The sequence below is a fragment of the Antechinus flavipes genome, chromosome 2 (assembly GCF_016432865.1).
Source record: "Antechinus flavipes isolate AdamAnt ecotype Samford, QLD, Australia chromosome 2, AdamAnt_v2, whole genome shotgun sequence".
Taxonomy (NCBI): domain Eukaryota; kingdom Metazoa; phylum Chordata; class Mammalia; order Dasyuromorphia; family Dasyuridae; genus Antechinus; species Antechinus flavipes.
Window position 1 is genome coordinate 628,644,466 of NC_067399.1, and position 26,788 is coordinate 628,671,253.

The 26,788-nt window shown below is 35.4% G+C and overlaps 1 protein-coding gene across 2 annotated transcripts in view; it reads right to left on the reverse strand.

Moving 5' to 3' along the window:
• Positions 1 to 26,788, reverse strand: part of LOC127551861 (heparan-alpha-glucosaminide N-acetyltransferase-like) — a 428,410-nt gene that overhangs the window by 167,382 nt on the left and 234,240 nt on the right. For both annotated transcript variants that reach the window (XM_051981996.1, XM_051981995.1), the window contains exons 10-12: positions 21,961 to 22,121; positions 4,459 to 4,571; positions 2,381 to 2,505 (exon numbers count right to left, since the gene is read on the reverse strand). In XM_051981996.1, the coding sequence (XP_051837956.1) occupies positions 2,381 to 2,505; positions 4,459 to 4,571; positions 21,961 to 22,121 (399 nt within the window). The remainder of the gene's footprint in view (positions 1 to 2,380; positions 2,506 to 4,458; positions 4,572 to 21,960; positions 22,122 to 26,788) is intronic.

The window sequence follows — 26,788 nt, forward strand, 5'->3', positions numbered from 1 at the left end:
AAGAAGAAAATGTAATACAGTGTAACAATAGAGTATTTGAGTGCTCTTTTAATACCTTGAGACATTAAGCAAACCTGAGAAAACCCTCCTAGGAAACTATGTGGATCCCTTATATAGTTAATCTGTGGAAGGACTTAGATGAGAGTCACATAGGATAAGAAGATACAAAGAGACTGCAATTTGCATTGAAGAGATTGACCACATTGACTTAAATCATGAATTCACTGGAAATGTGAATATCCTGATTCCCCCTGAGTCTTCTCTTCTCCAGAGTAATAAAATCACTAACTCCTCCATCTGACCCATGATCTTAAGGCCTTTCACCACCTAGATCATCTGCTTCAGGACACTCTTCAGTTTATAAATACCCTTTCTAAATTGTAACCAGAACTGAACATATATTCTACATTCATTCTTTCTAATCAAGCAATCAATATATATTTATTAATCACCAACTAAATGTCAGGAAAAAGATACTCCCAGGCATTGGGAACAACCAAAGAGAATGCCCACAGTGAAGCGATGGAGTATCTTGTTCATGGAATAACCAAGAGACCAGTGCCAGTGAATCACAGAGTATGTATAGATCGGAAAGATTGTGTAAAAAGATTAGAAAGAGAGGAGAGAGCTAGATTATGAAGAGCTTGAATACCAAAGTGAATATTTTGTATCTGATTCTGGAGGCAATAGGAAACCACTAGAGTTTCTTAAGAAGGTGGGAAGACATGCTTGAACCTGTGCTTTAGGAAAATCATTATCCTGGCTGAATGAGGGATAAAATGAAGTGGGGAAGGACTTGAGGCCCCTAGAAAACTTTTGTAATAATCTTAATGTGAGGCAATAAGGGCCTGCATTAGGGTAGTGGCTATGTCAGAAGAAAGAAGGACCAGTATTCAAGATATGTTGCAAAGATATGTTGCAATTTATAGACCTTGGTAACAATTTGAATGGGGATGGGGTGGCAGGTGAGAGAGTGAGAAATTCCAAATGACTCCTAGATTGTGAGCCTGAGATGTTGTTGTTGCCCTTTCCAGTAAAAGGGAAGGTAATAGGGAAATGATTTGGGAGGAAATATCAGGTCTCTTTTGGAAATAATGAATTTAAGATGTCTACTGGGTACCCATTTTGAGATGTCTGAAAGGCATTCAGAGATGTAAGATTGGAGGTCAGCAGAAAGATAAGAAATGGATAGATAGATTTAAAACACATCAGCTTAGAAATGTTAATTAAATCCATGGGAGAGGATCACCAAGTGAAAGTAGTTTAGAGAGAAAAGAGAAGAGGGCCCAGGACAGAGTCCTGATGGTTTCATGTGCTTAGAGAAGATGATTTGGAGGAAGATCCAGAAAAGGAGACAAAGGAGTGGTAAGAGATAGGAGGAAATCCAAGAGAAAGTGATGTCCTGGAAACCTAGAAAGAAGGGATTCTCAGGGAGGAAAGTGTGACTGACCGTGTCAGATGATGTAGAAAGGTCAAGGAAAATGAGGATTGAGAAAAGGCTACTGGATTTAACAATAAAGAGATTTTTAGTGACATTGGAGGGAGCATAGAAGTAATAATATCTTCCTGATTCTAGATACAGTATATGCTTCTCTTAATTCAGTTTAGATTGGATTTTATTTTTTTTCTGACAAATCATATCGCTGGCTCATTTATCTTGTAGACATTAAGTCCCCTTCCCGTAGCTAATTTTTCAGAAAAACTGCCATCTAGCCATGCATCTATTGTTTTTTTTTTTATTTTTGACATTTGTTTTTGAAAACAAATATAAGACTTTGCATTTGTCTGAATCACATTTCATCTTCTTAAATTCAATTCAACATTCTACCAATTGAGATCTTTTTTTCTCCTGGTTCTGTAATCCATACAGTTAACAAAACTTCCTGGCTTTCTGATAACTGATAACTTCCTGATAAATCTGATAACTACGCTATCCGTGTCTTTATCCAAGCCATCACCAAAATATGTTACAAGAGTAAACACTGATCCTCGGTTCACTCCACTAGATGGCAAGTCTTCATCTTCAAGGTTCAGATCCTTTAAAATTACCTTTTAAGTTGCCTAAATTGGATAACAGGAGCCCACGCTATTTTTAGGCAAGATATTCTACCTCTCATCTCAGATTTCTCACCTGTGGAAATATATAAAGTACACCTGTGATATATAAAGACCCTTTTAGTCCCATTGCTTTTTGATTCTTTAAGTTCAGGTAATAAACCTAGGAGTATTATTGATGTAGAGATTCCTAAGAAATGATAAGATCATTGCTGCTAGTAGGAAGAATTTGAGCCTTTTAAAAATTCCCAATAACTTGATGTTCAATAGCTCCACATGGTTCCATCTTGGCTTGTGGGTGAGCCCTGACCAGGCTGGAGTTTACCTGGGACAGCCAGGAACAGGCAACAAGAAGGTCAGACACAACCAAAGGATTTCCAGGCTGATGATGATAAACCACTCCTTCCAGTAAAGGACAACATCTCTGAAGGGAGCCAACCACAGGTTAACCTAAACAGATGGGAGACAAAGAAATGATAGGGACATTCTTAGGACCACAGAGTGATGGTATCAGAGGGATAATAAGAAAATAGATTTAAATTTAGAAAGGTTCTTAAAGGTCATCTGGCCCAACCATATTGTTTTGTAGTTAGGAAGGCTAAGGGCCTGAGAAACAGCCCAAGTTGTCAGAGGTTATAAATGACTGCCCAAAGATTTATACTCAAATCTTGGACTCCAAATCTAGCACAATTCCCACTGTAATCAAAAATCAATCAACCAATAGGCATTTATTCTTATAAATGCCATTTCTTTGCCAGGCACTAGATTAGAGGCTGGGAATACAAAAATCATGAGAAATGCTATCTGCTTTTTATTATACTATGGTGAAATCACTCTAACTATCTAAAATTATAACTGAAATAAGAATGGAGCCAGACCCATAGAAAGACCTGAGTTCAAATTCAAATTCAGAAATTTAGTGGTTGTGTCACTTTGGGTAATTCACTTCATTTCAGTTTATTTATCACTAAAAGAGACATCATGAAAACACCTGCCTTCCAGGATTGTTATGAGAATCAAAGGAGGTAATAATTGCAAAGTTCTTAGTAATAATGTAGTAGTAGAAGAAGACTACTTAATAGATACTTGTCGATTGAGGACTATCTCCTTAGTGAGTTCTCCCTTATTGGAGGTCTTAATGTAGAAACTTGATAATCATTGGCACATTGCAATGGGAGTTCATTTTGGAGTTTGAGTTAGACAAGAATCACTGAGTTCCTGTCTAGCTCTGAAAATCTTGCAAAGACTTGCAAAGTATATCAGTCCTTGAAAGAAAAAAATTCCAGAATGAAACTGATATTTTTAAGGCCAAATTCTATTTCAGAAAACATAGGCACCACATATATTTTGTGAGGACTCTTTGGATGCAAATGTCAGTTTGTTAAGTCCCAGAATAATTAGAAAAGAACTATTGCCCAGAAAAGAGTAAAAGAGTAAAAGGAAGATAAGAGAAGACAAAATGGAAAGAAAGGGCAAGTATAGAGTATAGAGAAACCTTTTCATTGGGGGGACATTTCAGGGGAAAACCCAACACTCCTGATACAGAGATTTATCATTTGACTATAATATCCCCCTTTTCCCTTCAAAATGAAGAGTCAAAAAACATGGTAGACTTTTAAAGCATAAAATATTTCTTCCAGCCCAGACTGGAAGTATAAGAGCTATTCTCCAAGCCTGATCTTGGCATGAGAACTTTGACCTGCTCCATTCCTTATCTGCCCATTCATCCCATTCATCATTCCTTAGGCAAACCATTGTTACCCCTACTTCCAGGGTTTCATCATATTGATGCTGGATTAGTGTACAATCCACTGCAGCTCAGAACTCCTGACTTCAAGAGATCTAAGAGTCTTGACTTCCCTAGTAGTTGGGATTATAGGAATGCACTACCATGCCCAAGAGCTCTTCTTGAATATAAGATAACATATATGTTGAACAAAAATAGCATATGTCATGTGTGCATGAACATAAATGCATTGTGTATATATGTGTATGTATAATATACACGTGTATGTGTATACATTAGAATATAAATTCATTGAGTTCAGGGACTGTTGCATTGTAATTTTGGATCCCCAGCATCTGGCATAATGCCTGACACATGGGTTATTTGTTCTTAAAGTGGGACAATGGAACAAAATAATTTAATCTTTGTTTGTCAAAGAGAACCATGACATCAGGAAGAGATGCTACAATTTCCAAATGAATTGAATTTCAGTGAGGGATGGCTGTGCAAAGGTACCTCATTTTCTCCTCTGAAGCCATCTAGGTCCAGTGGCCAGATATAGATCAGGACAATTAGAGATGGTTCCAAATGCAGTGGGGTATCTTGGTCTTCCTCATCTGGGACACCAGGTATATTTAGTCAACATGGTTGCAGACAAGAACAGGTATGCTACTCACCTGATACATCTGTGTATCTGTCACCCCAAAAGCAATCTGCATCAGGGCCACAGCAAAATAGGTGAAGCCAAGCCTTTGAAGCACTCCTGGGAGTCTTGCCCAGCTCCAGGATACTGGAGGACAGAGGAGTAGAAGGAATCAATTCCATTCCAGTATAGCTATTTACTTACACACTACCACAGCTTATGTTGCAAAGGTATTGTCTCTGATCTCAGAAAGGATGCACTACTCTGAGTTGAATATTTTAGGAGTGGGGATGGGGAAGCCTAAGACAAACACATTTTCTTTCTTTCTCTCCTTAGGACCAAAATCATGTATTTATGAGAGGACTGATTTGTTGAACCAATTATTTCTTTTATTAAACATAAACTTACTGAGCCAAGAACTGAGCCTTCCACATTCAGCTGCCTTCAGAACTGTCCTGTCTTCTCTGGACCTTTACTCATGTTCCTTCTCACCAGAATGCCATATGTGACAAAAAGTGTATTATCTATGAAATCTAGGAGATACACTAGATGTTATGTATAAATTAAATTAAAAACCCAGATGTTTCGGGGTTGTTAATGATAAATGTAATACTATCTTACAGGATTTAGAGCTGGGACATTCATTAAATATCACCTAATCTGCAGAAAACCAAATGAGGCTCAGAAAATCTAAACAAATTTCCCACTTGCCCAAGGTCACATAATAAGTAACAGATTTGGGATTCAAATCCAGATCCTCTGGCTCCAAATTGAAAACTCTTTCCACTGTACCATGCTATCATTTGTAAGGTTATTTTTTCATTTCTATCTTTGGGAGGAGAAAGAAGTGATTTTTACGTGATTAAATGGAAATGAATAGTCACCAGCAGCAGTGACTCATGAGCAATCAGAAGGGCTCCTGATTGGCTGAGAATTATCCTGAGATTCTAGAGTATATTAATGACTTGGGTACAGGTTATCTGGGGCAAATCTTCATTGAAATTAGTTAGTAAAGCCAAGAAGAATGGAGAGAGTCTGATGTGAAGGCTGACATTTTTGGTTTTGAACAAGTGCTAGTTTTAGCTTCAGGAGCCCACTCATAGGGTATAGACTGAAAGTTTAACTGGGGAATTTTAGATTAGTATGGTTTTATAAATTGGGGCACCATCCAGTCTGCTCTGGATAGTTTTCTTTTTAAATACATTTCTGATTGTTTTGCCTTAAATACAATTCTGATTGTGTATTTTAAAAATTGTGGCACTTTATTCCTTGTAAAATATACAACTCTTGTTTAAATTTTCCAGTCAATTGCATGTGATAAAGAAACAGACCCTGGGAGCTGCAAGCATATCTGATGTCAATATTTAGATGTTTAGGGATTTAGATGTATGGCTCTCCACTTTCTAGAAAGTAGGGTTTAAGATCTCAGAAACGAAAAACAAATTATTGCAATGGAAAAGCAAGTCATTCATCCAGTTAATAACCATTTATGAGGTACTTACCATGTGCCAGACACTGTGCTAAGGCACCAAGAATACAATTACCAGCAAAAGGAAAGACAGTCTCTGTCTTAAAGGAATTTATATTGAGGGGGGAGGCAACACACAAAATAAAACTGGAGGGATTGGGGGCTGAGAAAAGGAAGAAAAGACATAGTGGAGAAAGAAGTATGAGGACTCAAATGTGGATTTTGGAAAAGAATGAGAGAGTGAACCTGCCTAGTCTAGGCAGTTTGTTTAGAACAGACATTCCAAAAGGAACCAACTTGAAGAGGAGAATTAAGGAGTAGAATGATCTTCAAGGGTGAGAGGGTTCCTGTGGCATGGAAGAAAATGAAGAGAAGAATCTGGAGAGGAATCAAATAGTATCTAAAGGAAAGTAAGAAGAGTAAGGGAAGAAAGTGCTAACATTTATAAAGTGTTAGGACATTATATGTACTTACTCATTTGGGTCTCACAATTCCTCCTATATTATATTTTATCAATTAGTACCATTTCACATTCCATTTTAATTCAACAGTGGAACTTTAGTCTTATCAATGTTGGCCCAATTTATGATTCATCTAGATCTTCTCATCTTGTTCAGCCCTTCTTATTTCTCTAATAGTTCCATGGATTCATGATCTGATTGGTGTGGACAATCCCTTCTGAGGTGTAGACTGTACTTTGTTCATGCCTTCTGATCTAAAGTGGTTCTTGTCTATTCTCTCCTGTAAATCCTTCACAAAGCTATGCTCAGTTTTTCGGGGACCTACTACCAGATTTTTTGATGTTGCTTGGATATTCACAGAGGATGTGCACTGTATATTGGTTATAGCTTAATTTTGTTATATACAATATACATAGCTTGTTCACCTTCTTTTCTCTTTTTACTTCTCTTTGATAACTTTTATGTTATTTTTCCCATATAAATCTTTCCTAATACTACATTGGAGCCTGCTCATGCATAACATAGACTACTCCATTACCATTTGGGTACCTTGCAACTTTAGTTTTTTAAAAGACTGTGAACTTCCATGACTTGTAATTGTCCTTAAATAAGACCTTCAGAAAGTGCTATCTGCAATCTGAGAGAGAAAGAGCTATATATAATATTTTCATCTTTGTTATTGTTGGTTGTTTTTTAATTTTCTCATTTTTTTCCTTTTGATATGAATTTTTCTTGCACAGCATGATAAATATGGAAATATGTTTAGAAAAATTGTACATGTCTAATATATATTGAATTGTTCTCTGTCTTAGGGAAGGGGAAAAATGGAGAAGAGAGGGAGAAAAATTTGGAATACAAGCTTTTGCAAAGGTGAATGTTGAGAACTATCTTTGCATGTATTTGGGAAAAAAACACTACTGAAGAAAAAAAAGGTCCTTCAGAAAGGATAAACCCAACAAGATGGAGGTCTCCATTTAGGCCTTCTAACATTCCAAGCATAACAATGCTAGGACTTAGATCAGACAAAGTCTGGGATTTTTCTACCTCATTTGACATAGTTGGTTGTAACACAAGGCTAACTCATGTTCATTATTCATTCAACAAACATGTATAAATGTTTACCAGCTGCAAAGTCAACATTAGATACTGAGGAAATTTTCAAGAAGAGTAGAACAGGTCCTTGGTCCTGAAGATTCATACAGTCTAGTTTCCTAGCAACATAAAGGTTCCATTCTCTTTTTGATCATACATTTCCTGGATGACATCTAAAAAATGGGATTCCCTATGGATGACAAAGGATTTCCAATGCAGATGACATTGTACTGATTTTAACAAAGTTTATAGCACTGCAGAGTATCCTGGAAGAGATCTGTAATCATTCAAAGCAGCTTGGTCTGACTATGCACAGAGAAATACCAAATGGATAAAGAATGTTTATTGTCCAGATTATAGCACATTTTGGGAGCTTATGTATCACTATGTATGTTAGGGACAATGAGTTGGACATAAGAAATAGGGTAAGTTGATTACTTTTATCAAATAACAAAGCTCTTTTCGTGACTCCAGCTGAAGTCAATGGCCCATTTTTTAAAAAATACCAGCATTCTCCTGGTGGCGTTTTCTGGCAGTGAGATATGAAGTATGACAGTCTAAAGAGAATTGGATACCCAGATGACAATTACAAATCCTGAAGCAAACAGAGTATGCTTACCATACTTTACTTCATAATTCTTTTGGTTAATGGAATTTTAATTCTCTTGGTGAATGTTGTCTATACTTGACATTTAAGAAAGCTGAAAACACACAGAGCTTAAGTTATTTTAGCCAAAATCACATATCTAATTTAGTGTGCACTGAAGAATTTGAACCTTGTTTCCACATCTTGGCAAGTTTGATTATGCAAGTTTGTTGTAAGCTTGAGTCAGGATTCCTTAAACGCTCCCTAACCATCTCCAGTTACTAAAATACTTCCCATCCAGGCCCATTTCCTGTAACATCAGCTCTGTGAAGCCTTCCTTGGTCCCATTCCCACTGCCAAGCAGGAAGTGACCACTTTTTTCTAAAACTTTTACACCACAAATTCAGTCTTCTATCAGGATTATTTTTGTACATGTCTCAGCCTCCTACTCGACTGTATGATCCTTGAGGACACAGGACTAATCCTATTCATTTCAGAAGGTCTCCTAGTATCTAATGCTTATTTTGTAACTAGTAAGCATTTTTAAAAGTTTATTAAATGACTAATGAACATGAGTCAGTACTGTGTTATAAACAATTGTGTTAAGTGAGGTAGAAAAGTCTCAAATCTTCTTTGGTGATCTAAGATCTGTGAGAGAGGAAGCTGTTGAGAATTAAATAATGTCTGGGATCACATATGAACTGAGCTTTAAGTTTAACAAAGCAATTTCCTTTGAAGTAGGCAGTACCATTATTAACATTCCCATCTTATAAATGGGGAAACTGAGATACTGGGTTTTAAAGCTGATCTCCTGACTTCACATTCAGTTCTTTTTCCAATCTGCCTCTCCAAAAAAAGAAAATGCTCAAATGGGGGGGGGGGGAGTCCCAATATGAAATCAAGTTAGGCTATCACTGAATTTACAAATGGATCCAGTTCTTTATCTTTTTCATTGTCTTTCTCTACCCAAGTCTCATTATTTTCATGTTCTTGTGCTGTTTATATTATTGCCATTGTTCCAGTGAGCTTTAGCATGCTCTCATGCTTTCATTGCATTTAACTTTTCCAGCCCCCCTTCTTCAAACAATCACTTAGGCCTTCAAATGCAGAATTATTGGCTGAGAGAACCATAGGGTTCATTTTGGGGCTTTAAGTTCAGGGCCTCAGGGCTCCATCTTGATTGTCTTCAACTCCAGTGGAAAGAGTCCCATCAGTACATTACTGCCATTCATTCTTAATGCATTCTCCTTCATCTTTTGTTAGGCAAGCAAAAAATAAAGAGGGGAAGGTGACAGGAGAAGGAGTTGATGCTTTTTAAGAGCACTCTTATTTACATGCCTCCCCTACCCATCTCCCATTTGGCATTTCCAGCTGTGTCCAGCATGATGATGATGATGAAGAGCTGTAATCTAAAGTGGACAGGAAAGAGCATTGTAAAGTGAAGAAGACACAAGACAAAGAAAAGACTCAGATCTTATGAACAAATAATTTCTATCCTTCAGGCCTCAATTTCCTCATCTATAAAAATAAGGGAATTTAGAAGATCTTTAAAGTGCCTTCTAACTGTAAATCTAGCTTCTTCTGATAACTTTTCTCTATCTATAAAGTATTATCAATGAATGTTTTCAATAGATCATTCAATTGATCATTCTCTCCTTCCTATTGAGTACTTATGATAAAGAACAGTTAAAGAAATTGGATCCACCAAGCAACCACATTGGACATGTTCCTGTAGCACTTTCTAGCTACAGTCCCCAACCTCCCTTTTGAGAAAAGGAAAATGTTTCATGAATACCTCCTTAGGACCATTAGCCCAAGTTAGGCTGCTTTTAAATGATGTTTTCATTTACACTATTATAGTCATTGTGTATATTATTTTCCTGGATCTGCTTGCTTTGCTCTGTATTATTTCATAAAGTCTTATGGAGTTTCTCTGAATTACTAATATATAACATCTCCTGTAGTGCAATACCATTCCACTGCGCTCTTAATATTCATAGATGATGAAGAATACAACCCATCTCCTGAGAGGTAATATGCTAAATAAACAGAATAACACATGCATTGGTGGACACAACTAATGTGAGAATTGTTTTTGTTTAACTATGTCTATTTGTCACTAGAATTTTATTCCCTCTTCATAATGTGAGCAGGAAGAGAACTTAAATGCTTGTTAATTGGAAAAAAAATAAAAATTTAAAAAATATTCTCTTTTCACTCTACACTATTCCACTTAGTCTAATTTCAATCATGGATTCAATGATCATCTCTATGTGAATGCTCAGATGTAATTTCTTTCATGTTAATTCCATATTACTGAGTTTGCCTTTTAGTACCTCAAAATGGGTCTCCTGTAGATGTCTCAAACTCAATGTGTCCAAAATAGAACTCATTAATTTTCCTCCCTATTTGTGGACTTTCTTATTGCTTTTGAAAGTACCAACACATTCTGAGTTACCTAGGTTCACAATCTCAGTGTAACCTCGACTCCTCATTCACCCCACACATCTCATTGGTCGCCAAATCTTATCAATCCTACCTTTCTTAAATAGCATATATATAATATATGTATTTCTTTCTCTGTAATCATATAGCCACTACCTTAGGCCACGACTTTATCCCTTGTCATTTAGACTACTGTAGTGTCATGATAATTGGGCTTCCTGCCTCAAGTCTCTCCCAATTCCTATATATCCTCTACTCAGCTGTCAAATTATTTTTTCTAAAAAGTTGGATTGACCATATCAAACTCTACTCAGTAAACTGAAGTGGTTCCATTTTACTTCCAAGATTGAAACATGAAATCTTCTATTTCATATTTGAAGCTCTTTATAAACTGTCCATTTCCTACCTTTCTCTGTCTTTATTCCTTTCTAGACAGACTATGATCTGGAAATCCTATTTGCTGTTCTTTACATAGGGCACTCAAACTTACTTATTTTTCCTTACAAAAGACCCTCTTTCCCTCATTTCCATGCCTTCATGTTGACTGATCCCCATGTCTAATAGGCTCTCTCTTCTCTTTCTCACCTTTGTACCTTAGTTTTCTTGCCTTCTTTGAAGATGTAGCTTTAAACTTACTTAAAGCAGGAGATCTTCTCCAGTCAGCAAATTCTCAGAAATATTGGGATACATAAATGTGTGTACATGTTTGTGTGTGTGTGTGTATGCATGTATATGTGGGCATATATTGTGTGCATGTGTGTATATGTATATATATGTAGGCACATGCATAATCAAATTTCAATATAATTAATTTAATACATTTAAAATTATTATATTGAGAAATGATCTATAAGCTTTACCAACGTAAAAAGTCCCATGACATGAAAGAGCTTAAAATTCTCCACAATGTTTTCTAGTGCCTTCCCCTCTCTTATTACTTTCCACCTACTTTTTAACTATCTTGAATGTATTTCGGTATTTGCATGATGTCTCTCCCTTAAGAATTTGAACTCCTTTAGGGTATGGCTATTTTGCCTTTCTTTTTATTTCTATTGCTTAACTTAGTGCCTGACACATAGAGTACACACTTAATAAATGCTTATTGACTACCACAATTTTTTCAACCATTCTCATATTGATGAATACTCATTTTGTTTTCAGTATTTTACAAGCACAGAAAAACAGTATGGGATTCTTGTTTCTGTATTTGACCTCTTTGGAATATATACGTACTAGTGGAATCCTTGGTCAAAGGTATGGATATTTTTTCTAGAATAATTCTGAATTGTTTAAAGAACAGTTGGAGTAATTCACAACTCCACCAACAATGAATTAGTGTACCTGTCTTCTTCTAATCTTGCCAACATTAACTGTTTTTGTTGTTTATCATCTTTACCACATAAGGTCTCTCTCTCTCTGTGTCTTTTTCTTTTTCTGATGCTTAGTCAATAAACATTTATCAAATTACTACTATATTCTAAAGTGTTAATATTACTGAGAATACAAAGAAAGAAGACAGTTCCTGCTCTCAAGTTCATGATCATATGGGGAGACAACATGCCCACATCTATATTTTATACATATGATATAGTAATATAATAATAAATAAATTAATATATTTAATTAAAGTTATCAACTCTGGCCTTAAATACTTTTGAGCTGTGTGATCCTGGGCAAGCCTTACCTCTGGTTGCCTCAATTTTCTCATCTATAAAATGACCTGGAAAAAGGAAATGACAAACTACCCCAATATCTTCAGCAAGACAACCCCAAATGGGATCATGAAGAAATGGATACAACCGAATGACTAAGCAACAACAAACGTGTTGTTGAAAAATATACACATCTACTCCATATATATGTATGTATGTATATAATAAAGAGATAGAGTCACAGAGAGAAAGACAGAGAGTGACACAGAGACTAAATTAGAGGTAATTACAGAGGGAAGAGTGTTTAAAGGGAACTGGAAAAAGCTTTTTATAAAAGATGGAATTTTACCTGGAACTTGATGGAAGGAATCTAGGAAAGTCAAGAGGCAAATCTGGAAAAGGAGTGAATTCTAGGCATGATGAATAGCCAGTGAAAATTCACTGAGTCAGGAGATAGGATTATTTCATGTGAAGAATCACAAGGAGTTCAGCATCATTGGATCATCAATAATCAATAAGTCATCATCACTATTTTGCAAATAAGAAAGTTGAGGCTTATAAAAGTGAAGTAACTTTCCAATGTGACACAACTAATCATTGTAAAAGGTGAGATTCAAACTCAGGTCTTTAAGACTCCCAGTACTAGCCAGGGATGAGTTGCCCTTTTGTGGTAATGATGGTAATGATAAAGCCATCCTCTCACTTCTTGGATGAATTTGGATACAAAAGGGAAAAAAAAACAGGATTCAATTCAAAGCAATGGATCTGAAGAAACTGACCAGCTCCGGCTAGAGTATGTTTGACTATTTATTGGATTGAGATCATAGTAAACAGCTCTTTGGGACATTACTCCTGGGGGTCTGGGAAAGTGGGAAGAGAGGGTGGAAAGTTTGTATTACTTTCTGACAGAACCATGGAATCCCCAGTGAGCCTTCTCCTCTGGAGTCCTTGAAGAAACAAAAACCATATCAGACAACCTGTGGCTCCCATCCCACCTAAAGTCATTGGGCTGCTTCTTTACTTTCTTGGGGCTTGCTGAGGCAATAAATATAGATGGATAGTATTATCTCTCCTAAACCTTAACCTCACTTCACTGATTCTGTTAGTGGCTTCAGTTCAATTAGTCTCCCATGATCACAATGTTGGTGTTCCCTTTGATTCATCTTCCACCTTGCCTCTCACAGCCAAACGGACTCAGTTTATTAATTGGATATGCCCATGGAAACCCACAATCCCATGCAGTTATCTGGCTGCCAGTACTATTAGGCTCAGAGTTAATTAAGAAAAAATAACGTTTATAATCTAAGCCTTCTGACAACCATTAAGGTTGGAATAAAAAGAGGAAAAGAGTTGAGTTTCAGCTCAGAAAGGATATTTGCTTATTTACCTGCCTATTTAAGTATAGGAATATAACCTCCTATTCCACCTACCCTGCAGTTTTTTGAGCCCTTAGGGCCCTTAGGCTGAGTTGAAAATATCCCCAGAGAGAATATCAGAGCAGAGAAAAGGCCTAACCCATTTGTGCTTCCTGTTTTCCTGTCTCCCTTTGAAAGTAAAACTTAATTACATAACTGTAAATACATACGCATTAGGTATGTTATATATACCCACACACGTATGGCACTACATATTTTATGAGACTATCCTGCTGATGATGCGCATTGAAAAGACTTGCTTACAGTCAACACCATTTTTGAATACAAATTCTTGATGGATTTCATTAGCTTGAACAGAATGGATCAATAAAAGCTCTGGAAGAGAGAAACATTTGCTTGCTGCTGAACAACCTTCCTTAAAAGTTTCGGTCTAAATAATAAAAAATAATAGTAGCTAGCAATTATGTGATGCTCTAAAATTTGCAAAACTCTTTCCATAGGCTATTCTATTTGATCGTTACAATAATCCTAGGAGGTGCTATTGTGATCACACTTTACAGATGAGAAAACTGAGGTAGCCAGAGGTAAAGTGACTGCCCAACTAGTAAACGTTTAAGTCAGGATTTGAAATGAGACCTTTCTGACTCCAAATCCAACACTTTGCCATCTATCCGGACAGAACTCAGGGTACTATCTTGGATATGAGGCTCCAGAAAATCTAACCCAGATTCAAGGCACTTTGTGAGTCGTCACCCACTGACACAGAGGGTTATGTTCTCCCACAGACTGTGACATCACCAGTGGGTAAAGATACATATTTAGAGAATACATGAATCCAGGTGGTATGCAGAGAGTGCATCCGTATTGAGAATAGTTATATCTAAGGAACATGGATAAAAAATCTATGTGCTAGCAATTTATGTGGTCAAGCTCTGACACTGCAGGATTGTTTGTTGATCGCACAGTCATACATACTTATATTTGTATCCCCAGTGCCTAGGATTGTGCCTGGCATATAGTTAACATTTCATAAATTATCTTTCTTTATATATCTACAGGTCACACACACATATATGTCACTTAAAACCTATCTGACATCCATATCTATCTATATCTGTATCTATTATCTATTACCTGTCAGATCTATCTCTATCTATGTGTTTACATTTCTCTCTATCTCTCAATTGCTTATATTATACCTCTCTGTCATCTACCTCTGTCCTTTATTGATACCACAGTGCTTTCTGCTAAATTATTTTACTGAGCATGAAAATTTGTGCAGGACATCTGAGGGAAACTTTGTTTTCTGTTAGTATCTTCTAGGTTTCTATTCTACCAAACTATCTGCCAGACCCTCAGCTCCCAGTTGCTTAAAGTACAATGATTAGAAATTCTCTCATTGATGAAGATCAGCTTTATTCTATAGCTGAAGTAAAGAACCAGTAGCTAAGTAAGAGCAGTCAACAAAAAGCAGTCAAAGTGCTGCAGGTAAAGATCAGAGATTGAGAGCTAGGAAGCAGCCCAGATACCATCTCAAGCAAAACTTAATTCCACAAATGAGAAAACTAAAGCTATGAGAGGTGTCTAAAGCCATATAGAGTGTAAATGATAGGTCAAGGACTCAATACCAGGTCCTCTGACTCCAAATCTGATTTTTTTTCCAGTGTTCCATTTTATCTCCCTCAGAGGTTGTAGTTAGAATTTTTAGGAATTATTGAGATTTAGTAATACAGAGAATTTTTGACAGAGAGATTTTCAGAGAAATTAGCCATTAACCCTAAAGTTTCCTAAATAGCAAGGGGATGATGTCCTTGTGTGGCTACTGCCTAGCCAATGGATATGAAGCAGGGGAAGGCCTCTTCGCTTAGAGATAACTTCAGATATCTATTAGATTCTAAAGTGTCTCTTTCTTTAGAGACCAGGAAAATAAAAGCTTTCTAAATAAGGAAATGACTTTGGAATTGTGGCTATAAAACTCAGCTTTATGTCAGATAAAAGTACAAAAGTAGTCCTCCAAACTCCAATCCACACTTTACTTTGGATAGTAAGTTTCCTCACTGCCATCTCTATACAGATGACTTCTAAATTTATATATCATTCCTAACCTCTCAATTGCCAAAAGGATATCTTCACATGGCTGCCCTATTGACATTTCAAACTCAACATGTTTAAAACTTATACTATTATCTTTCCTTTAAGACTTTGTCTCTCCTCACCATTGTATCAGTGACAGCAGGTCAAATTGTCTTTCATGTTTAGAACATTGATGTTACCTTTGGCTTTACTTCTTCTATCTCACCTCTTGAATAGAAGTAGATTATTAATTTGATTTTGTATGATGGTGATTCTAAGAACATGGTCCAAGGCAATTGTCTGACTTAGAAGTTCTATGCCAAAATTCTATTTAACTCCTTAGAAAAAAATTGCATCCTCAAAACACATTTTTGGACCCTCAAAAACAATAACAATAACTACTACTACAAGAATGGGAATCTCTGGAGTCTAGAATAATAAAATTTACTGTCTTCCAGGGTCCTCCCAATATACATACAAATTAAGTTTAATCAGAACAAAATCTAAGTGAAGAGGACAAGGTCATTGCTCTACATCGTCTTAAGATCCATCTCTGTCTTTTGGGTACAAGTTACAACATCAAAACCTCTTACTTTGGTGCTGTTTTCATTTTCTTTTGTTTTACCACAGCAGCTCAGGATATAAAAATCAAATAAGCCTGCTTTTCCTACCCTTTCCTCCTTGGAAAACCAGAAAATAGAACCAAAGAGCCAGTTAAAAAAAAAGAAAAGAAAAAGAAGAAGAAATACTATAATATCTCCACTGACTTCCCAAAACATCCCTAATCCCCAGACAATTTTTCATGGGTTTGTGGAAACCAGACACCAGACAACAGCCTGGTAATGGTGAGTAGGGGGTCAGTCTGATAAGCCCTTTGCTTCTAAAAGTCTCCAGATCTGATTATTGTCACTAAAAGTATTGCTATATTTTACTAAACTGAATTAAGAAGCCATTTTTGATAGAAACAGCAAAGTGCTAATAGCTGGTCGTTATGACACTTTCAGCAAAGACGCCACAACCTGACAGACAGCAACTGGCTTGGATTTTCTGGTAAGTGGCTAAGTGCAGACCCTCACTGACAGGGAAGTCTAGGAAGAAGATGAGAAGAAAAAAGCATTACTGGGGATCATTCTATATGCTATCTTTTAAATATAACTATAAATATCATCAATATCATAATAGGTACCAAGAATTTCACAAGGGTTACACTTAAGGATCCTAGATTTATTGATCAATGCAAATTATGCAAGACAATGACAAGAAAATGCAACATATAATAGGATCATAGATTTAAAACTCTCTTTTTTTAAAGAGATTTAAAAGTCTCTTGTTTTACAGTTGCAGAAAGGAGGCCCAGTGACAGTAAATGGCTTGCCTAAAGCCATGTGAATAAATGAAATATTATCATAGATCGCAAAAATTTAGCCCCTTTTGAATATCTAGGAAAACAAAACTGTATTGGTGAGAATTATATACCAGAAATAATATTCTTTATATATTAACAGATGTTAAACCTTTGTAATACTTTGAAGTATCTTTGAAATATTTTTGAAAATTCAATATAAACTGGATCGCAACCAAAGCATTATCACTGAGAAAACAAAAACCTATTATATACGCCAGATATAACAATGATCCACAAAAACATAAGAATGTTTTTAATAGATGTCACCACATCAGAGACTCATAATGTTCAAACTACACAGAATGAAAGCTCTCAATATATAGAGATGTAACAGAAAAAAATTAAAGCGACATGAGAACAATATGAAGAATAAAACCCCACCATCTTGACTACAACTAGGAATTGCACGGGAGATGTTTTTAGGAAGCCTATTGAAGATAATCCTGAATCCTAATAGAGTCTTTTATTATGAAAAGTAATCATTTTATATTCTTGTTGTTCAGTTGTTCATCTAGTCTGAGTCTACATGAACCCAAGGATTTTTTCCATAGGATTTCTTGGAAAAAATATTAGAGTGGCTTGCCATTTCCTTCACCAGTATGTTCCCATTTTACATATGAGAAACTAAAACAAATAGGGATTAAGTGACTAGAATCATGCAGCTATCAAATGTCTGAATGCAAAATATCAAATTTATCTGGGCAATTTTTTTAAGAATATCTTTTTAGAATACAGAGAGGCTTGGAGAGACTTACATGAAATGATGCTAAGTGAAATGAGCAGAACCAGGAGATCATTATACACTTCAACAATGATACTGTATAAGGATGTATTCTGTTGGAAGTGGATTTGTTTGACAGAGAGACTTAACTGAATTTCAATTGATCAATGATGAACAGAAGCAGCTACACCCAAAGAAAAAACACTGGGAAATGAATGTGAACTATTTGCATTTTTGTTTTTCTTCCCGAGTTATTATTACCTTCTGAATCCAATTCTCCCTGTGCAACAAGAGAACTGTTCAGTTCTGCAAACAATTATCTAGGATATACTGCAACATATCTTACATATATAGGACTGCTTGCCATCTAGGGGAGGGGGTGGAGGGAGGGAGGGGAAAAATCGGAACAGAAGGGAGTGCAAGGGATAATGTTGTAAAAAAAAATTACCCTGGCATGGATTCTGTCATTATAAAGTTATTATTAAATAAAATAAAAATTAAAAAAAAGAATACCTTTTTAAATGTAAAAAATAGTATCAGGACATTGACAAACCAATACTGTTGGACTCCAGCAAACATAGAAATGAGAAAATAAAATAAGTATAATAATAATAATAAATGAATTTATAGAATGTAAAATCCTTTACAAATATCATCTCATTCTTATCACATAAAAAATCTGTGAGGTAAGTGCTATAGTTTTGTTATTGGGATAGTGGGGGGAACAGTAGATCAAGTATTACAATGGGAGTTAGGAAGACCTGAGTTCAAATTATGCTCTAGACACTTACTAAGCATTACCCTGGGCAAATCACTAAGCCTATGACCCCCTCAGTTACTTAATTTGTAAAATGAAAATAACAATAGTATCATTTTCCCTCCCAGAGTTGTTGAGTCAAATTAGATAATAATTATAAAGTTCTTTGCAGATCTTAAAGCACTATGTAAATGCTAACACTACTAGTAGTAGTTCCATTTTACAGATGAGAAAATTGAGGTTGAGAGAAGTTAATTGATTTGCCCAAGATAACACTAGTAAGTATTTAAAGTAAAATTTAAAACCAGACTCCCAACTTCAAGACCATCTACTCTCTCTCACAGTCTTTAACATTAGTTAGAAATGCAGATCAACTTGTATTGTTTTTCTAATGAACTTTTAAAATACGAAAAGTTGAAAATCCTTTCAACTGGCAATCAGGAATAAGAAGTCATACTAACTTAAGGTGGGATATTAGACAAATCACCCACTTCCATACATCTTACTTTCTTTGGGTCTATACATGCCTCCTAATATCCAATAGTTTCAAAGATCAGGTCCTCTCTTTTACTTCCCTATAAATGATCAAACCATCACCCAAATCCATTATTACTGCTATCCAGCTACCCTCTGTATTCCAGTTCTCTGTTAACTAACAGAGGTATTCAAAATCACTGAGAACCTAGGAATTGTGTTTCTTGTCCCAATTGCATTTTTTCAATGAAGTTTAGTCATAGATTATGAATGAAACTTTTCTCAAATGCCCAAAAAGTTCATGTGGGATTCTCCAGCTGTCATGTTCTCCCATTCTTTAAACCTATTTTTGTATAGTTCTCACAATCTTTAATAGACAAAGAAAAGATGGAGGAATACTATACTATTTAAGGGAAAGCAGCTTATACTCTTTTCTTTGACTTGACCTGTAAAATCTACCTTATTAGGGTTTTTTGAAATGAGGAGAGAAAGGAGGAGCGGGGGAAGGGGAGAGAGACAGAAACAGAGACAGAGACAGAGAGTCAGAGAGAATGTAAATAAAGTGTATATTACAAGGAGCTATATATGTACCTCTCAGACATGGTTGTTCGAGTCATCAGAAAAATGCACTGAATAATGGAACAGGGATAATTCTTTCGGCTTTCTGACATTCTGGGTAAGAGTCAATGTAGCATAATGTGATAGTTCTCAAAGTGTGATACAGACACATCTGGAGATCTCTAAGATGAGTTTGTAAAGTTAAAACTGTTCTTATACTAGGACATTTTTATTTTTGAAATGGTTATTAACTTCTGAGATCATAAACATTAATAGATATTATATATCAACAAAAGTTCTTTGGGAGTTCTCAGTAATTTTTAATCGTATAAAAGATTCTTGAGACCAAAAAGTTGGTCTACACCTTCAGGGTAGAGACTATAGGAAAGAATTTGGAGTCATGAAGGCCTGCATTTGAATCCCTCTTCTGGCATTTAGTGGCTGTGTGATGATGGGCAAGTTACTTCTATATTCCAGGTTTCAGTTTCTTCATCAACAAAATGGGTTTTTTAGACTCACAGATCTCTAAGGTTCCTGCCAGTTCTAAAGCTGTGATCTTAAGTTAAGATGCTTAAGTAAACATCTTTCTGATTATGAATTCCATTTCTGGCATGACTGAATAAGGGGAAGGAGATGGCCTGGAGAGTAAAATAAGAATTCTAGTCCCTAAAAAGACTACTTTTCACTATAAATAAATTAATCAATGACATTACTGGCTTATCAACCAGTCTCCTGTGAGTTTGGTTCTGGTTCATTTCCCTAAAACCCCAAATGAACTCATAAAATTGAATTCCTATAATTGCTTAAGTTGAGACAAACCAGTCTTACACCAGTAGTGACACTGAGATCTAGCCATCCAAACTCCTGTATGGAAAAGACAGCTGACTTCTAATTTCAATTCAATTGAGTGAGTATTTAGCACCTACTTTGTGTAGGGCACCATGCCAGTCTGTGGGGGAAAAAAAAGTATGTAAAATAGCATATGAGTTTCCAACCATAATCCGAAGGAGGCCATCTAGTAGAAAAGATAAAATGTTATGCAGATAAATATAAAACTAAATAGAATTCCACAATTTCAGAATTGGAACGGACCACAGCAGCATTATGTTATCACCCAGTCTCTGCTTAAAGACTCCCTAGTAGGGGAGCCTCTCACTATTTCCCAAGGCAGACCGTTTTATGCTGTTTTATTCATTGCAAGAGCTTTCCTTGCTTTGAACCAAAATCTGTCTCTAGACAGATTCTATTGATTACTCTGAGTTCTCCTTCCTGGAAGAAAAATATAGCTATCCCTTCTATCTCACAGGGGTTAGGATCATAGTGATCTGGAAAACTTGTGTAAAAATTTTTGGCCCTCCATATCAGAAAAGAAGTCTGAATTTTTACTTTTTCTTTTATGAAGTGGTTATATTATCTTTTATGAAATTTTTACATTATCTTATAAAATTTGGATTGATATTATACAATACTATACATATATTTTATGTCTTTCTGAGTTTTTAAACATTTTCTGTGTCTTCTGCTGGTCTTCTCATATCTTCTAAAGTTTTCACAAAACTTCCCCCAAATTCCCATTTAATTTCTTATTTCAACCCTCGATATATTGAAACTCTGATGGAGAAAGTTGTAATGTGGAAGGGATAGTTGTAAATCCAATTTCCTTCCCATAAGAGCTACCCAAATATCTTAAGATACTTATCACATCTCCTCTGCTTCTCTTTATCTGACTAAAAAGCTTCATTTCCTGCAACCAATCTAAATAGGACATACTTCAATTTTCCCATCTTTCTGATCATCTTTTGACACACTTCAGTTTTTCAATATTCTTGCTAAAATGTGCTACCTTTAAGTGAACATTACATTCCAGATGGGATCCATCAAAAAAGTTCTTGTTCTAGACAAAGGATTCTTAAACTTTTCTTGTGTCATGGACCCCTCTGGCAATCTGATGAATGCTGTAGACCCCTTCTTAAAATAAAGCTTTTAAATTTATAAAATAAAAAAATAGTATTGTAAAAGAAACCAAGTATGTTGAAACATAGTTATCTAATTTTAGTTTTTAAATTCATGGACTCTAGATTAAAAAACCTTGTCCTAGACATCAGGGACTATGAATATAGTTTTAAATCATATGACTGTTTTTGGATTTGATCACCTGCTATTGACTCATAATAAGTTTGCAGTCCATTAGACCCTTACTGTTGTCATGGAAAGTTATCTAGAATAAATAAAATGAGAAATATAAAAAACCCAGTATGATGGTTCTGAGGAAGAAGATGCTATTTCTGGAGAGAAGGAACAGAAAAGGGAAATAGAGAGAGCTAGTTTTAAGGTCACTGTCTTGAAGGAAAGATAGAATCTAAAATGGCAGAAATATTAGGATCCAGGATTTTTAAATACAGAGGAATAAAAACATAAATCAGAAAGAGGACTGGATGTTAAAAATATTGCTCGAGGGCAGTACTTACAAGGTCCATCTGCTGGTCCATAGTTGAGAAAAAGGACTCCAATGATAATCAAGACACCAGTTCTCCAGGCTACCTTACGGAGGAGCTGTATAGTCTTCACTCCTCTCCTCTGCATATTATGAAATGCAAGACCCACTGAAGTGCCAAGAATGAAGACAAACCTGGGATTAAGAAGGATATTTGTTAGGGTGCAGCTTTATTTATTAGAATGTACCCATGGGTCATCTTACCATGGATACCCAAAGCCAACAGTGTTCTATCTCCTGGTCAAACAGAGTATGTGTAAAGAAAGAATACTACTCCATGGGACTCAAGACTGCATAGATTGAACAAAGGATACTTGCCATATTTATTATCAAACCACATTCCCTGTCACTTCAGTGCAAAGAACACAAAACATGGACTTGGGGGACCTGAATTCTAGTCTTAGTTCTGACCCTTACTAGGTGTGTGACCTTGAATAAGTCGCTCAGCTCTTGAAATCTTGAAATTTCTCATCGATAAAATAAGGTTAGACAATGAACTCTAAGATTCCTTCCTCTAAGATTCTCTTACTCTAAGATTTTATTATTTTAAGATGCTCTATAATTTAAAATCCTGTTATTCTGAGATTCTAGGGTTCTGAGAACTCATACAAATTCATGGAGTTTTTACCTTTGATTCATTCATTACATTGCTTGGATGGACCTAGACATTAAGCATTTAACAGCCAATCTTCTAGGAGGAAGAGTAGGAAAATCTCAGACATTCTATTATATCATCTAATGGGTCAATTCAACTGTCATAGAGAAAGGCAGTATATTAACCCTTTTAGAATCTAAAAGCACAGACTTGTAAGGGACATAGTTTCTTTACTTATCTGGTGATAAGTAGTGTTTGTTGGTGGTGGTGGTAGTGGGGGTTTTTTCAGAGGCAATTTGGATTAAGTGATTTGCCCAGAGGTCAAACAGCTAGGAAGTGTTAAGTATCTGAGGCCAAATTTGAACTCAGGTCTTCCTGATTTCAGGGCTGGTGCTCTATCCACTGCACCATCTAACTGCCCCAATAATTGTGTTTTTTTTTTAATTTTTTTCTCCCTTCCCCTTTCTGATATCTTTCCCTAATTCTGCCTTCCAGTTTCTTTTCCATTTTCTTAAATCCAATACAGAATGAGTATTAGAATATTAGAGCTGGAAGGAACCTTTAAACATAATCCAATCCAACTCCTTCATTTTGCAACTCCTTTCATTGTGCCTTTCATATAGAAAATCCTTAGTAAGTGCTTTTTTATTCACTTATTCATTTTCCAGATGAAGGAACTCACTACCTCCTGTGGCAAACCATCCCACTTCTGTGACATTCTGATAATTAGGAACTTCCCCTTACCTCAAGTCTAAATCTGCTTCTCTAGAGCTTCTATTGTTCCAAGCTCTAGTCCATGGAATTAATTAAAACAAATCTAATTTTTCTACACTCCTTAAAAACAAGTAATCTGCTCACACACACACACACACACACACACACACACACACACACACATTCCTCTTCAAGTAAAAATGCTTCCATTTCTCCACTAACATAAAGGCTAAATTGTTTTGCCTGAAGTAAGTTAATGCACAGATATGAAGAGATGCTGTTCATGTTATCAGACTTCCTGCCACTCATGGTGAATCAAGACACATTTGAGGAAGAGGACCTCCCAATAATTGGAGGTTTTCAGGGAAAAGATTTTAGGAGTTAACATGTATTGATACATAGCAGTCAAAGTAAGTTCAAATAAAAGAGAGGTAATATACCATAACCTAACATTCTACAGAGAAAGTTAGGCCATATGAGATATGAAAATCTCAAGCATGAAATTCTGAAGATTAAAACAAAAAAAATTGTGGATAAAAAATGGGGAAGTTAGGGGAGGAAATCATTGTGGATGCATAGGGAACTCAACAACTAATTTGGATTTTAAAATATGTGCATAAAAAGGAAAGGTAAAAAAATAAAAGATGAATATAAAAGTGCAATAAGGATTTATAAGAATGTTGTTAAACTGCTAAAACTCAATATAATCTAAGGCTGGTGATGTATTAAGGCTAACAAAAGGAGTTTTTTATTTAAGGTGGAAGAAAAAAGATCAGGGAAAGGATAAATTTCACTACTCAGGGTAGATGGGATAATGATAATGTATGATGGGTAGAAGGCAAAGTTACTTAACTGTCTATATTCTTCTATAATTCAACCTAGGAAATTGCCTTCAGATTAGGAAGGAGAGAACAGATATATGGTTAATTGAGAATTGAAACTGATGATGCAAAGGATGATAGTAAAATAACAATCAGCTGCTCTTCATGCAGTGTACTGGATCCAAGTCAAACTGCCTCTTAAGAACTGATTGTTAAATTTTCAATATGAGCCTTTACACCACAGAAATCACCAAATGCTACAAATCAGGGCATGATTTACTGCTTTATTGTTGGTTGTGTAGACCTAAGAAAGCAATGGGAAAATGCTAATAATGCACATTAAGTTTAAAATGTGCTATGGATACAATTTTTCCTTCAGAAAGTGAGTCATTAAACATTTACCAGCATTTGCCTGCCTTGATGAGATAAATTCGTGTTACCAAGAATGGACAAGGTACATCTCTGGGTTCTGAAAGAACATAGAAATGTGAATGCTGAATAGTAACAAGCAATCTTTGGAACCTCTTGGGGAATAGAACAAGTAATCCAAAAAAAGATGGTTTAGTCTTCTAATTAAAAAAAAAAAATGAAGAGAATAGAGTATGTGAACTTTATTTTGATTATTCACAAAATCCTAGAATTTGTTATGAAAAGATGTTTTCTAATCAATTAGGAAAGTAATGATCACTAAGGGCCAGTGTGGTTTTTGTTAAGAAGCTTCACTTCATTTGGACAGGTTTATTAGACTAGTAATGTAGCGCATACAGTAGAGTTTATTTAGATTTTATTTAACAAAGGCCTGACAAAATCTCTCATTGCAATCCTTATGGGCAAGACAGAGAAATTTTGCTTAGGTGATAGTAAAATTAGGTAAATTCAGAATTGATGAAATGGCAGAATGATCATTAATGCATAAATTTCATTTTGAAAAGAGGTGACCTAGGGATATGACCTCAGCCTGTACAGCTCCACAATTGGTCCTTCCAAAAAGAATCTAACCAGATTAAAACAATGGATAAGAACCAACAATAATAATCCGTCAAATTCATATAGCACTTCAAGATTTCTAAACAACAACAACAAAACCTTTATATATTATTTCACTTACATCTTATAACAATCTTGGGAATCAAGTGCTATACATATTATTACAACAATTTTACAGATGAAAATACTGAGGCTCAGTGAGGTAGAGTGAATTTCTCATGGTCACCTAAGTAATAAGTATTTTTAAAATAACATTTAATTTTTCCCCAGTTACATGTTAAGACAATTTTAGCATTCATTTAAAAAGATTTTTGAGTTCCAAATGTTCTTTCTCCCTCCCTCACCTCCTCCTTCCCTGAGAAGATAAGCAATTTGATATATTATACATGTTCATTCTTACAAGACAAATTCCTATACTGGTCATGTTATGAAAGAGGACACGTCCAAAGGGGGTTTAAAAAACATGAAAAAGACAGAAAATGAAAAATAGTATGCATTGATCTACATTTAGATTCTATCAGCTCTTTCTCACGAGATGATAACATTTTTATCTTGAGTGCTTTGGAACTGTCTGGGATCATTGTATTGCTGAAAATAGCTGTCATTTATATTGTACAGTTTTGATGTTGCAATGTATATTTTCCTGGTTCTGTTTATTTCACTTTGAATCAGTTTATATGTCTTTACAAGTTTTTTTTTTTCCTGATATCAACCTATTCATCATTTCTTACAAAACAGTAATATTCCATTATGATCATATACTACAACTAGTTCAGCTTTCCCCCAATTGATGGGTGTTTTCTCAATTTTGAATTCTTTACCACCACAAACAAAAGAGCTGCTATAAATGTGTTAATACAGATAGGTCCTCCTCTCCCATACCTTCTCCTCCCCCCTTTTAATTTCTTTGATATACAGATAGTGGTATTGATAGACCAAAGAAAGGGTAGATACTTTATGCCTTTGGGCACAGTTCCAAATCATTTCTGGAATACTTGGGTCATTAACTAATATTATAAGTAGACCTAAATCCAAGTCTAGCATTCCCTGTCCTGAAATGTAAGTCCCATACTTATATATACACATATTTTAAAAATTAATAAAATAGAATAGATATGACTAACATAAAACAAAAGCTGTGAGAAAAAGATCTAAGAGAATATAAGTTTAATGAGTCAAACTGACATGGCAATCAAAAAATATATTTGATCTTAGGTTGTATAAAGAGTGGCATAGTGTCCCGAATAAGAGATAAGAAAACTCCACTATATTTTACTCTATTCAGACCATATCTTGAGTGCTGTATTCAGCTTGTGGCATTACACTGTATCATGAGATATTGGCAAGCTAGGGGTTATACTGACAATAGGCAAACAGAATGGTGGACTTTCACATATGAGAATTAGTTAAAAGAATGGAAATCTTTAACCTGGCTAAGAGATGATTTGGAGTAGGGGAAAGGAAAAGAGAAATGTTAATCTTCCATAATTATTATTTCCACAATTATTTAATAATTATTTTATTTAATGTTCCATAATTACTTACATATTTAATTATATGGAAGATGTTTTATACTTATTCTATTTGTTTCAGTGGCAAAGAGAAAAAGTTGAAGAAAGAGGTAGTGGGTACCATCTTTATGGAAGACATTTAGCTGAGGTTGTATGAGCACTTATCAAGGAGAT